At 38.0% G+C, this 15451-nt stretch overlaps 1 protein-coding gene across 1 annotated transcript in view; it reads left to right on the forward strand.

Moving 5' to 3' along the window:
* The window catches only part of MRPS9 (mitochondrial ribosomal protein S9), a 61044-nt gene that overhangs the window by 6844 nt on the left and 38749 nt on the right, over nucleotides 1-15451 (forward strand). Inside the window, exon 2 of the mRNA XM_045828445.1 lies at nucleotides 8294-8473. Coding sequence (XP_045684401.1) covers nucleotides 8294-8473 — 180 coding nt within the window. The remainder of the gene's footprint in view (nucleotides 1-8293; nucleotides 8474-15451) is intronic.

Genomic DNA, 15451 nt, shown 5'->3' on the forward strand with positions numbered 1-15451 from the left:
CAGACCTCTGGTTCTCATTACCTGAAGTATTTCTTGCCATTCTCTTCTGGCTTGAAGTGTTTCCATTGAGAAGTCAGCTGTTAGCCTTATTGGGGCTCCCTTGTATGTTACTTCCTTCTTCTCCCTTGCTGCCTTTAAGATTCTCTCTTTGTCTTGAAATTTTGTCATTTTAATTATGATGTGCCTTGAGGTGGGTCTCTTTGGGTTCCTCTTGATTGGGACTCTCTGTGTTTCCTGGATTTGTGTGACTTTTTCTCTCATCAAATTAGGGAAGTTCTCCTTCATTACTTGTTCAAGTAGGTTTTCGATCTCTTGCTCTTCTTCTTCTCCTTCTGGTATCCCTATTATACGGATATTATTGCGTTTCATATTGTCTTGCATTTCTCTTAATCCCTCTTCATTCTTTCTGAGCCTCTTTTCCTTTTCTTGCTCTTTCTGGATGCTGTTTTCTACTTTGTCCTCCAGCTCACTAATCCAATCTTCTGCTTCATCAATCCTGCTTTTCATTCCTTCTACTGTGTTCTTCAGTTCAGAAATTGTATTCTTCATTTCCTATTGACCTTTGTTGAGAGTTTCTATTTCCTTTTTTCATGTTTATATAGTTTGCAGTGAGATTGATGTAGTTTCCCTCTAATTTCTGAAAGCTCATTGTGAGTTCATTGAACTTCCTGGTAATCATTGTTTTGAACTCACTATCTGATAGTTGAGTTGCCTCTATTTCATTTAGCATTTTTCCTGAGGCTTCCTCCTTTCCCTTCAGTTGGGGGTTGTTTCTTTGTTTTCTCATTGTTCGTGGGTTTCTTCTTTGTTCTTCTTGTTTGTTAATTTGAACTGTTCTGATTCCCTGTAATTATGGTGTGAACTTCTGTGGTAGAATATTTGTGTGTTTCAGTGGTGCAATCTCCTTCGTGTATCCTGGTATTCACAGCTTCCCCCTACTCTTTTTTGGGATCAGTTGGAGGAGTAAGGCAAAATGGTTTAAAACAGCAAGACAGTATAGTATGATATTTACTTTAGCAGCCAGTAGAGAAGAGATGGGTTATCCTTTGGCTCCTTATAGTGTTAACCGTGATCCTCCACCCCACTATCCACATTTTAGAAAGGATGGAAGGAAGGTAAGACTCTTATTGGGGACGAGAGGATTGTTAGTTGGATCTAGAAAGCTATGAGGCTATGGGAGGTCAGATTCTAAGGTAGGGTTGGAATAAAGATTAGTATACAGAAGTAGTGAGTAAAAGAATAGAGACAACCCCCACAATAGTATAGTTCAGAAAATTGCAAAGTGGGCTGAGATCAGGTAGGGGTATTGAGAAGCATTTACAATTGTATAGACTAGGTCTTACTAGGAGTAATAGTAAAGTGACAGTCTTGTGGCAGAATCGATGAGGTCTGGATAACAAGAATAAAGAGTATAGAACCTTGAGAGGTGTATTAATGGAACACAGATGAAGGATAGTAACTTATCAACACCTTGTGACTGAGATACCAGGGGGAACCTATGAAATGACAGTATAACCAGCCAAGCAAAGAAGATTATACAGAAAGAAAAAGAATACCAAAATATTATTAAAATAAAAAAATGTGAGAAAAGTGAGAAAAAGATAATACAAATTTACAGTAACTTGCAAGATTAAAAAAAAAGGAAAGAAAAGCAGAAGATGTGTTGCAGGAGAGATAAATTTGGACAGGAAAGTATAATATTAGGTTGAATGGAAGAGAAACATAAGGGATTGCGAGATAAAAATAATAAGAATTGAAAAAAAAAGGTCAAATAAAACACAAGATAAAATCAATCAACCAATAACAGCCAGAGAAACCAAACAAAACCAAACAAAACCAAAAATAAATAAATAAATAAATAAACCAAACAAACAAACAAAAAAAAACCTCTTGTTGGTTTCTAACTGGCCAGACCAGTTTTTCTGATCTTGCTAACTTCAGTTGGCTGTGGGGCCTTTGAAATGCTTCTCTCTCTCACAACCAGATCTCAGCAAGTCTGTCAGGTACCCTGGGCGCTCCCAAAAACAGTGGCGCGCGAGAGTCAGTCTTCCCGACTGCGGTGCGCGAGCCCAGCTGTTTCCAGCTCCGTGTTCCCCGCTGAACCACTCTCCAACCGGATGTTGGCGCCTTTCCCGACTCCCCTGGTCAGGCTGGCTGGAAATCTCTGAGCCACCACTGCAGGAACGCACCCAGCAGCACGTCCCTCCTGGGATCGCAGCGCGCGATTCCGGCCTCCCTATGGGGCTCGAGCCGAGCACGGCCGGCTCGTGCTCTCTGCCGATCTGCACTTCCACCGGGCTAGAGATGCCCCTGGTCCTGTCGGCTAGAGGCCCTCACTTCTCCTCGGTCTCTGGGCAGGTGTCCATATTCCCTGGGCGATTTTTTTTGTCAGTCCAACTGGCCAATCTGTTCCTTCTAGCAACCCGTTCTCCCCTGGAGTTGCTCACCCCCATATTCAGGGGAGGGAGGGAGCAGCGGTTTCCCTCTCCCGGGAGCCCTGGGGCAGACCCTGGAGCACCGGGCGGGCCTGGGGTCTGCGGACGCTGATCCCTGGGCCCCTTTTGTCCTGTATCAGACTCCTTACCATCTGGTTTTCCAGTGAATGCAATAATTTCTGATGTCCTGCTTTCAAAAGTGATTCAGCAACCCAGCCCACTTGCTCCACCTCTCCACCGATCCGCGAGTTTCCCCCCTCTTCACAGAAGCCGAGAAAAACGCTGCGTAAAGCCGCCATCTTCCCCTCTCCTAAACTTTCCATTTTTACTGAGTTAATATGCCCTTGTTGAATTGCACTATCTGCCATAGAAAAATGATCAATGATGTTTGGTGGCTTAGCCCTTGTATATTTTGGTTTTATTGTAAAAACATTGCGGTTCTAATCTCTCATTGTATGGGCTCCTGGAAGCTGTAATGTCCTGTATTTATCTACATTTTCTCTAATCTCATATCTTTCTTAACCCTTTATTCCTCAAACTATTTTTTCCTTTTTATTCGCATTAGCAGCAGATTCTTTGTGTTCCATTTTTATCCAGTTGAACAAAAGGAAACTCCTTGATACTTCTGTTAATGCCTGTAAAGTGGTGGGTGTGTAGCATTGGCATTTGGCCAAATTTGGAATATCACCGCTATGTCAGGATATGTCTGCTTCTTTGGCAACCTGCTTGCTTGAAATTATAGTTGTCTGACCCACTAATTATCTTTGAAAAGAAACATATCTGTCAAATTATAGTTATACAATTCCATAAAAACAAAATCTGAAGAAAATTCTCTGTCATAGCTTCTCAGTGGGAAATAGAACCTGCAGGAAAGTTTATTAGGAATTGTACTTAACAGTGGCAAAGCAGATTCTCTTCAATAATTTTTACTGTTCTCAGATAAAGGTCTGGTTGTTTCACATGCAGCCTCTTCTTAGTGGTTTGCACTAATGAATAATGGACTGCTTTGAATGTAAATATTTTAGTGTGAATTCACTTCAGGAATAATTCATAACATTTAATAAGTATATTCAGTACTCTGATACCAATGCTTTGCTGGCTTTGTAACTTTAATAAATTATGAATTTCCATAATGTCATATTCCGCAGTATGTACAAATGTCTTTGAAAAGATTCTAAAGATCCTAAAGAAATTGTCTGGAAAATAGCAAATTAGGAACATGTTTTTTTAAGCCCTTTATGAACAGTAAACATTTTACAGATATAAAGTGTTTTTTATTTATTCATTTTTAAAGAGAGGAAGTGAGAAAAAGAGGGAGAGAAACAGTAATGTGTAGTTGCCTCTTTCATTCTCCCTCCTGAAGAGCTGGCCTGCAACCCGGGTGTGTGCCCTGACCAGGAATCGAACCTGGGACCCTTTGGTTGGCAGGCTGGCACTCAGTCCACTGGGCCACACCAGCCAGGGCTTACAGATATTTTTAAAGTCTCATTTATGTTAAAAGTACCGAAGCTGCCACATCATGTCACCAACTCCAGAGAATAGAGACAGACAAAAAGTAATTTTAAATCAAGTGAAGAAATAAGTTTTCAATAATCAACTCTTTTATTTGAGATGATGCTAAAATGTAGGAACAAAAGAAGAAAATGAGAGAGATGAAGAATATACAGTGAAGATGAAGAAAATACAATTATTCTAGAAAATAAATTTACTCAACAAAATGGAATAATTTTAACTACATCACACTATCAGGAACATTTAAAAAAGGAACTGAGAACATTCTATGAAATGGGATAAGACAAGAAGATATAATTAAAAGAAACTGTTGAGGAAAGAATTTTGAAGATAGATCAATTATATAAAAAGCTAAAAACTCAGAGTGACTGCAGAATTGGCAGTGGAAAAAGGAAAAAAAAACATGGAGTAAAGGTTTAAAAATCATATGGAACAGGAAAAGGGGGTCAAGAAATAAGACTTAAATAAATAAATAAATAAATAAATAAAACAAAATTCAATCACCTTAAAAAAATATAAGACTTAAGAGAGGCTGATACATATATGGAGGACAGAATAATAGATAATTACTGTGATTGAAAAAAGAACAGAATAAGTAGGCAAGAATTCAGTGGGTATGGCTTTATTGCTGAAGCTGGTAGGAGAAATACATGGAAACATTTTATCGATAATGAGGCATATCGATAATCACTAGTAAAATAAAAGCAGGTTGTGTATTGTCTAAATTGCCAGATCAAAAGATAACTTTTTTCATTTTTACCATTTTTATTTTACAGGATATTGTTCTTCTGTTTTCCTAAAAATTATGGGAAAAACTCTTCTGATATAAATATAGATAATGCAGGGTAAAATCTGTAATAGGGAATATGAGCAAAACAGTATGTTTAAGGAAATTCTAGACAAAATATTCCTGAAGCAATTCCCACAAATCTTTAGCTCTTCCAGAATAACTAAGTTAAAAATAATGCTAAAGTTTTTTGTAATGTAAATTTAAAATTTTAAAGTATTTTGGAATGATAACTACTTTTAGTTATCAACAAAATAATCAGGTTTTTACCACCTATGTTGGCTTTTCTGACTAGAAACTTTACGAGAAACAATGTATATTTAGACAAAGACAAAACTTTAAAATATAGTGGCACAAAATTACAATATTTTTAACTACTATAGTGAAGTTAGCTACACAGGCAGGTGACTGTTTTACTTTTAAAACATACTGAGTAAATCTTACTTATACCATCCCTCAGCTGTCTTAAATAATCATGGCACCAGACACAAAGTCTAGGATATTTCATGATCAACATAAGGCCTTGCTCTGGAGACTTAGGAACTGAAAACAGAAGTTATCTGCTCCCCTCTACGCTTTAGACAACCATGTTGATCTGTGATAGGGAACCTCCTTAACCTTCCATTTGGAAAGGAGAGGTTTAAGAGGCTCATGGCATTGTTCTAGGAAATCTGAAATTACACTGGGAACATGCCACGATGTCCCACTATTTTTTAGGTATAAAGAATGTTCCCTTGATTAGGACCCAGTTTCTCCTGAGAGTTTCTTCCCATTGCTTTTGGCTGATTCCTCTGAGAGTCAAAAGATAAAATTTTAAAAGTACAGACCATATAGCAAGCAAAAGAAAGAAAACAAAAGGAAGCATAAAAATATATAAAGATAAATACGATTAAAAATAAGACAGTATATATATTAAAGCCCATTTATGTGGGATATTTTCATCTATTTTTTTAAAAACTCAGATTGGGTCAAGAGAACAAAACTTAAAATGACTCAATTTAAATTAAAAAAATGGGCAGTGATATGCAAATGGGAGTTTAAAAGTGTTGCAATATTATTATCCAACAGAATGAGTTCAGGATAAAAAGTACTGCACATAAATGGAACACTTTATAATGCTGAAGGTACAGTCTGCCTTTAGATAGAACTCTCCTGAACTAAATAGTGCATTCAGTATACCACTGAAACATACAGAGGATATATACAGGGAACAAAAAGATAATTGACAAAGAAAATATTACAAATAGTATGTAGGTATAGATTCCTCTTTCTTTGGTATTATTCTCTTTGCTCACATCCAGATAAACAACTACTTAAAATTTTTAAATTGCTTTTCTTTAATTATTTTGTTTATCCTTTACAACCACTCTTTGGATATGATGTATGCAGTCTATCAAACCTGTCCCTCTTTACCCTGCAGATCATCTCATGTCCTGTTTCACAAAATAGTGGCCAAAAGACCTAAGTAACCTTACTCTTCCACCTACTCTTCCTCACAAACTATTTTGCTTCTCTGCATGGAAGAGATGTTTCTCATTCTAACAGAGTCTACCATTTCCCCTCTTCTTATGGTGTCAATATCATGACCTCTGAGATTAACAGACTATATCTCTAGGTCAGATCTCTCCTGTGCCTCATATACTGCTACGCCCCTCTCCTGAGATGCCCATAAGGCATCTCAAACTCATCATGCCAAAATTGAACACATCACTTTCCTCCCTGATGTAGCTTTCTCTAGAATTCATTACTTCAGTGAATAGAGCCATGATCACTAGAATACTCATTTTCACCTTGTCAGGGTTGTGGCTCATGATTAATGGGAGGTATAGTGGATTTACCTATATTATGAATGGATTGTTTTTGCTACGTACAGAAACATTTGTCATGTTATTTACAAAACCAGTAGTCGAATCATTGTTTTGACAATGGAACATGTAGAATTACCTGTACTCTATGACTGCTGCTTTTTTCTTCCCCAAGTTCATACCTTTGCCATGTTTCTTGGGGCATTTTCACTTTGAATATGGGAAGTAACTTTCTCCATTGTTCAAAGAAGATATGGAATCATAAAGATATACATAAAGAAAAGCCTGGAAAAGGTAAAAACAATATGGTAAAACTATTGGGATGGGGAATTAGTGCTAGTGGCACTTAGCTGTGGGGAGAGGTGGCAGGAGTAAAAACAGGCTCTGTCTATACAAAAGCAGGCTGACTATGTACATAAGCCAGTTCTGGTCAGTTATCTACTAATTGATAATTGTTGAACCACAATATAAAGAGAAACTCCTCTCTGCTTTCCTGAGGAAAAGTGAACTATAAAGTTTCATGGAATTTTAAATTGCCCTTTCTTATTCATCAAAGAGTAGTAAGAAACTGTTTTATCATTATTTTAAAAGAGTTTGACAAGATAATTTTTGCTATTAACTGGATATTTTAATATTTGTCCTGTATTTTTTCTTTCATTTTCTATTGTAACTGTGGTGACAAATTACTATAGAGTTATTTGAATCTTTTGATTGTCAAAGGAGCAGGTAATGGATTGGGGAGGAAAGGTGCTATGGTGGTATGTATGAGAGAAATAGTTATATTTGTGAAAGGGAGATGAATGAGTTACTAAGTCTGAATATTGCTTAAGAGTTTTAAAATTGTTGAGGCAGGGATTAGATTGAGAACCACAAGATTTGAAATTTTGAGAAAAGCCAGGACCAGAAAGATCTGTTCTAGTTCTCTACAGCTACTGAATGAATGGTCATTTGGAAACATTTTTCCAGTTTTTTCCTTTTGTTGCAGGTGAAATATTAGTTCTTTGGGGGGATATTCCTAGTGCCACAGCATAAAAGGGCCCACAGCAGCAAGTGTGATATCATTACTGATAGCTTAAAAGGATGTGAAAGCCTTTATTTCTACATAGCATATTGAGCCAAATTAATACTAAGAAATTGTCTTGATATTCAGTGAAACAGTTTCTTCGTTGTGCCAGCTTAAAATAAGGACCACGTAATAAAGTTTTAAACTAAGCTACACCTTTTATTTTAAGGCATTTAAAGATAGGCTCTATTTGTAGCCTAAACAAGGTAAGTGCCTTGTAGTCTAAAAGTGCTGTTTCCAAGTACATGTCCCTTTACTTTCACTTCTGCTTGCTGGTTTCTGTCTGCAGGTACCTGTCTCCTTTTAAGGGAGTGGCACAGTTACTCTTCATTCCATGTGTGTTAGATATCATAACTAGCTGAGGCTGACCGGTGGGTATCAAATATGGATGTTTGTAGTAGATAAAGAAGTGGCATATCTCTTACAAATATTTTTGTTTTTAATGTGTTAAAATGCTAGTAGTTTAAACTACTTTGTAAGCACAGGCTTTAAAAAGCAAGCTTTTGAGTTGGGGACAATTCTAACAGCTTTCTTAACAGGCTTTTACTTTGTTTTCAGACTTCTTCTATCTGAGTACCCTAAAAAGGACAACTGTTTGAATATCCTGTTTTCTTTAGAGACCATTGTCTACAAGATCATTAATTGCTTAATGTAAATTTTTTCTTTTCTTTCCTTTTATGTTTTCTGCTAGATATTAAGGCTAAGACATACTACAGTTGTAACAACAAAGAAAAATGTGGCTTCCTTAAGACGTGAAACCTACACAGTGGATTTTATTAAAAAGCAGATTGAGGAGTTCAACCTAGGAAAGAGACATTTAGCCAACATGATGGGAGAAGATCCAGAAACTTTTACACAAGAGGATATTGATGTGAGTATAGCTACTCTGTTGAAAAGTGATTGCTACAAAGGTGTCCAGCCTTTTGGCATCTCTGTGGCACACTGGAAAAATTGTCTTGGGCCACACATTAAATACATTGTGACACGTAATCACAACAAAACACTAATAATGTTTTAAGTTAATTTACAGTTTTGTGATGGGTTGCATTCACAGCCATCCTGGGGCACATGCGGCCCATAGGCTGCAGGTTGGGCACCCCTGATAGAGTTATAGATACAGAAAGCACTGTTCTCCAGCCTGAGCCCTTTATCTTTTCGTAAACTTTAATGAAACTGTCAGAATAAGGAAAATGCCACTATTCTTTGCAAGTTGAAACTGTGGTTTCAAAAACAGATTGCTACTCTGTATTTGAAGCATAATAAAGTATAGTGAGTTTTAGATTTTTACTTGAAATGCATACTTTCTTTGACTTAAGGTCATAGGAGCCACTGTGAATGCTTATGCACAATTTGGAAATATTTATACAGTAGTGTAGATTTAAATTTGGCTTTCTTACAAAATGATAAAACAAATGGTAATAGAAATATAGTCAAGTTTATAGGAGATCCCTTAAGTAAACCTAACCCCAGAGTTTTTATCAACTATGTATTTAAATTTTCAAAGTCAGGGCATATTCTAAGTGATTTAAGAACATTATAGACAGGAAACCTGTCCCAGAGTGGGTCTGCATAGGGCCAGCTGGTAGTTTGTGGGTTATTGGCTTTGTGTGGGAAAGATTTTACAGCACTAGCCCAGGGGACTATGAGGATGAATTTCTTAAAGCTGTGGGCAGTAAAACAAAGAAGGACTTAGCATAGAAGAAACAACAGGACTTCCAGCCAAGATGGAGGCATAGGTAGACACACTGTGCCTCCTCACACAGCCAGGATAGGGACAACAACAATTTAGAAACAGATAACAACCAGAACTGACAGAAAATTGAACTCTATGGAAGTCGGACAACCAAAGAGTTAAAATAGACACATTCATCTGGACCAGTAGGAGGGTTGGAGTCGGGCAACTGGGCGGGGAGGGGTCGCACCACAAAAAGCGGTGGGACTGGGTACACGACGCATCCTGGGCGCGCAAGACTGCAGAGGGCGGACCCTGAGTGCACAGGTGGTGGCTGGCAGACCCCGGGTACAGGATGGCAACCAGCAGACCCAGCAAGGCCACAATTGTGAAGCAAGGCACTACCCACAACCTGGAGTCCCAGGGCCAGGAAATAGAGCCTTGGGGCACTGATTGAAAACACCTGTGGGAGCTGAGGTGCTGGGAAAAACTTCCACCCTCACAAGAGTTTGTTGGAGAGACCCACAGGGTCCTAGAACGTACACAAGCCTACCCACATGGGAATTAGCACCAGAAAGGCCAAGTTTGCTTGGGGCAAGTGGCGGAAGGGACTGAAGTCCAACGGAGAGCAGAGCAAGCACCATCGTTTCCTCTCGGACCCCACCCCCACATACAGCATCACAACCCAGCCACATGGGTTGCCCCACCCTTGTGAATACATAAGGCTCCCCCACTTACACATAACAGACATGAGAAGACAAAAAAAAGGCCCAAATGGAAGAACATCTCAAAACTCCGCAGCAAATACAAGTAAGTGACCCAGCGATAGCCAGCCTATCAGATGCACAGCTCAAAACCCTGGTAATCAGGATACTCACAGGATTCATTGAATTTGGTCGGAAATTAGATGAAAAAATGAATGCTACACTAAGTGAAATGAAGGAAAATGCACAGGGAACCAATAGTGATGGGAAGAAAACTAGGACTCAAATCGATGGAGTGGACCAAAAGGAAGAAAGAAACAACCAAACAGAAAAGAATAAAGAAACAAGAATTCAAAAAAATGAGGAGAGGCTTACGAACCTCCAGGACATCTTTAAATGTTCCAACATCCGAATTATAGGGGTACCAGAAGGGGAAGAAAAAGGGCAAAAAGTGGAAAAGTTATGTGAACAAATAATAAAGGAGAACTTCCCCAATCTGGCAAAGGAAAGAGACTTCCAGGAAGTCCAGGAAGCTCAGAGAGTCCCAAAGAAGTTGGACCCAAGGAGGAACACACCAAGGCACATCATAAGTACATTAGCCAAGGTAAAAGTGAAGGAGAGAATCCTAGAAGCAGCAAGAGATAAGGGGATAGTAACCTCCAAAGAAGTTCCCATCAGATTGTCAGCTGATTTCTCAAAAGAGATCTTGCAGGCAAGAAGGGGCTGGAAAGAAGTATTCCAAGTCATGAAAGGCAAGGACCTACATCCCAGATTGCTCTATCCAGCAAAGCTGTCATTCAGAATGGAAGAGCAGATAAAGTGCTTCTCAGATAAAGTCAAGTTAAAGGAGTTCATCCCTACCAAGCCCTGATTATATGAAATGTTAAAGGGACTTACCTAAGAAAAAGAAGGTAAAAAATATGTATAGTAAAATGACAGCAAACTCACAATTATTAACAACCACCTAAAAAAAAAAAAGCAAAAAGAAACTAAGCAAACAATAGGAACAGAATCACATGGAGGGTTATCACCAAGGGAATGGGAGAGGGAGAGAGGGGGAAAAGGTACAGAGAATAAGTAGGATAGATGGTAGGCAGAAAATAGACAGGGGGAGGGTAGGAATACTATGGGAAATGTAGAAGCCAAAGAACTTACATATATGACACATGGACATGAACTCAAGGGGAGCAATGAGGGTGGGAGGGGGTGTGCAGGGTGGAGGGGAGTGAAGGGGGAAAATGGAACCACTGTAATAGCATAAACAATAAAATATATTTGAAAAATTATTAATTAAAAAAAAAACAGGTTAGAGTGCTATTCCTGTACCACTTTTGAATTATAATCCCAGTAAAAGTATGGGTTGGCCAAAAAGTCCATTTAATTTTTTCTGTAAAATAAAATACACATTTTTCATTTTCACCAACAACTTTATTGATCTGGATATTTTGAGTATGTCAGCTATCTCCCACATGGTATAATGAACGTTAATTGTTCTCAATGTTTAGATTTGATCACTATCAACTTTGGCTGGTCTACCCAGCCATGGAGCATCATCCAGCAAGAAATCTCTGGGACAAAACTTTGAAAACCACTTTTGACATTTTCAATAAGTCACAGCACCTTCTCCATACACTGCACAAATCTCTTTTGCATCTCAGTTATGTTTTTACCTTTCTTGAAATAAAAGAGCATAATATGCTGAAAATGTTCATACTTCCATCTTCAATATTAAAATGAGCACACAAAAATTAACCGATTTTGATGTTTGTTTTTTTTTTCAGTGCACATTGATATGACAGCTGTCACAATACAATTTAACAAAATTGTTTCGGATGAAGTTAAAGACAACTAAGTGCTGCTACAGCCATCTTACAGAAATAAACTAAACAAACTTTTTGGCCAATCCAATAGTAATAATCAATATTACATTTTTGCTAGGCATATGAGAATAGCTAGCCAAAGAACTTAACAATTTAACAATTTTGAAGATTTTTCTAATTTTTAAAAAAGTAACAATGACATCCATTGGAGGCTTATAATTAACTGCAGAACATCTTTATAGATTTACCATTTTATATGATTTTTAAATATATCATTACTTTAATCATTTTGTGTTTTTAGGCATTTTACTTAGGCATTTAGTTTTAGGCATATTTTTGTATACCTTTCCTAGTTATTTGTAAATGGTACTTCATTATCTCTTTAAGGCACCAGACCAGCATTTTTTGACTGAGCTAGGATTGCCCTTGTAGGTCTAGGTGATTGGTAGTTAAGGACCTCATAGCTGCTGTCTTGTTTTTTAATTTTATGATAACCTGTACAGTATTAGAGATATTGAGAAACCTGTATTTTTTTTTAAGAGTTTATTTATTTAGTTTTAGAGAGAAGGGAAGGGAAGGAGAGAGGAGAGAGAAACATCAATGTGTGGTTGCCTCTTACATGCCCCCTGCTGGGGACCTGGCCTGCAACCTAACCATATGCCCTGACTAGGAATTGAACTGCAACACTTTGGTTTGCAGGCCCATGCTCAATCCACTGAGCTACACCAGCCAGGAGAAACCGTATTTTTATAACATTAATTTTATCAAAAGTGTAAGTATTGCACCATCTTTAGATGAAGAGACTGAGGACAGAAAAAATAAGCACCGTGTTTAAAGATGCAAGTATGGATAAAGAAAAAAGCTATAAAACTTAAACCTTGAACCTAGTGTTCTTTTTTCATATGAGTTTTATTTCATAGATATAAACATCTGATAATATCCAGAATGTATTACATAATTTTAACTATATACTCAAAATATTATGATTTCCTGGAAGAATTGAAGAAAATAAAATGTAACTAGTATTTGCATACTAAAAAAATTATTATATTTTAAAGAAGAATTGAAGAAAAGGACCAAAAACTAATTAAGATCTTCTCCTTCCCCATTTAATATGTATCCTTCAAACAATATGTGTCTAATAAGCATCTTGGTACAGCAGTTATACTAGAGATGTGCTTTTCAGAGAGAAATACAATCTCTGTATCTGTGTGCCTGTAAATCTTCTCTTTCCTGAGACAACTTCATTTGCTGTTTACTTTTTTAAAAATATTTTTTATTAATTATGTTACTACAGTTGTCCCCTTTTTCCTCTTCATTCCCCTCCACGCAGCACCCCACCACCCACCTGCATCACCCCCCTTTAGTTCATGTCCATGGGTTGTATATATAAGTTCTTTGGCCTCTCCATTTCCTACACTATTCTTAATCTCCTCCTGTCTATTTTCTTACTACCATTTATGCTACTTACTCCCTGTACCTTTTCCCCCATTCTCCCCACTTCCCCTCCCTGCTGATAACCCTCCATGTGATCTTCCATTTCTGTGATTCTGGTCCTGTTCTAGTTGTTTGCTTAGTTTGTTTTAGTTTTTGTTTTTTTATCTTCTTTTTCTTAGATAAGTCCCTTTAACATTTCATAAAATAAGGGGTTGGTGATGATGCACTCCTTTAACTTGACCTTATCTGGGAATCACTTTATCTGCCCTTCCATTCTAAATGATAGCTTTGCTGGATAGAGTAATCTTGGGTGTAGGTCCTTGCTTTTCATGACTTGGAATACTTTCCAGGCCCTTCTTGTCTGCACAGTTTCTTTGAGAAATCAGCTGATAGTCTAATGGGAACTCCTTTGTAGGTAACTGTCTCCTTCTCTCTTGCTGCTTTTAAGATTCTCTCCTTATCTTTAATCTTGTGTAATGAAATTATGATGTACATTGGTTTGTTCCTCTTTGGATCCAACCTGTTTGGGACTTCTGAGCTTCCTGGACTTCCTGGAAGTCTATTTCCTTTGCCAGATTGGGGAAGTTCTCTTTCATTATTTTTTCAAATAAATTTTCAATTTCTTGCTCTTCCTCTTCTTCTGACACCTCTGTGATTTGGATGTCGGAGCATTTAAAGTTGTCCCAGAGGTTCCTAAGCCTCTCTTCATTTTTTGAATTCTTACTGATTCATTCTGTTCTGGCTGAATGTTTACTTCTTCCTTCTGCTCCAAATCATTGATTTGAGTCCCAGTTTCCTTCCCCTCACTGTCGGTTCCCTTTTTTTTCCTTTATTTTGCTTTTCATAGCCTTCACTTTTTTTCTGTAGTTTGTGACCATACTCAACCATTTCTGTGAGTATCCTCATTACCAGTGATTTGAACTCTGCATCTGATAGGTTAGCTATCTCTTTAATCAGTTCTTTAATTTGGGCCATTTTTTGTCTTGGCATGCTTGTTCCATAGTAAAGGGCAGAGCCTTAGGTATTCACCAGGGCAAGGCAACCCTCATAGCTACATTGTGGCACTGTATGTAGGGGAGAGGTTGAAGAGGGAACATTGACCCTTGTACAGCTCTCAGCCAGCTTTCAGTCACTTCCTCCACTATGCACAAGCAAATTGGGCCCTTCTGGTGCTGATTCCCCAGGTGGGTGGGTTTGTGTATGTTCTAGGACCCTGTGGGTCTCTAAAAAACTCTCCTGTGAGGCTGGGAGTTTATCCCTCCACCTCAACCCCCATAAGATTTTTCAGTCAGAAGTTTTGATGCTTTATTTTCCCATGCTGGAACCCTGGGTTGTGTGGTCTGTCTTACTCCCCAGTTATTCCTCCTGGTTTTATCCCATGCAAATGTGGGACCACCCAGTCCCCCAGTTGCTGCTTTGCCTTGAGTCCTCTCCACCCCAGCCGCCCATCTCCTCCCCTCCTACCGGTCTGGATGAATATTTCTTCTTTAACTCCTCGAGTGTAGGACTTCCAATGTAATTTGATTTTCTGGCTGTTCTGGTTATTTTTTTATTTTTAAATTTGTTGTTGTACTTCCCTTGGTTGTGTGAGGAGGCCCAGTATATCTACCTACACCTCCATCTTAGCCAGAAGTACCCTAAAGTTGTTTAGTTTTTTTTTGTTTGTTTGTTTTAGGGGGCTGTTTTATTGAAACATACTTTCACATGCCATCTAAAGAGTATACTTCACTGGTTTTTAGTCTGTGCACAGAGTTTTACAGCCATTACCTCATTCTAATTGTAGACCATTTTCATTACCCCATAACAAAACTTTATACCCTTAGCAGCCACTGTGAAACTTCTCCCGTCCCCCAAGCTCTAGGCAACTACTTTGTATTTTTTTTGTCTCTATAGATTTGCCTACTCTGGACATTTTATATAAGCAGCATCATATAAGATGTGATCTTTTGTGCCTGGATTCATTTGCTTAGTATATTGGTTTTAAGATTTATCCATGTGTTATCCTGTGTCAGTTCATTCCTTTTTATTGGCAAATAATTTACTATTGTGTAGATATACTGCATTTCTTTTTAATCTATTCATTAGTTGATGGGCATTTGGATTGTTTCTATCCGGCTGTCATGAATAATGCTGCTATAAACATGTGTAAAAGTTTTTGTGTGGTCATGTTTTCACTTCTCTTGGATATGTACCTAAGAAACCATTGCTAATCCAAA

This window comes from Phyllostomus hastatus, unplaced genomic scaffold (genome assembly GCF_019186645.2).
Source record: "Phyllostomus hastatus isolate PE091 unplaced genomic scaffold, TTU_PhHast_1.1 phas_scaffold_78, whole genome shotgun sequence".
NCBI lineage: Eukaryota > Metazoa > Chordata > Mammalia > Chiroptera > Phyllostomidae > Phyllostomus > Phyllostomus hastatus.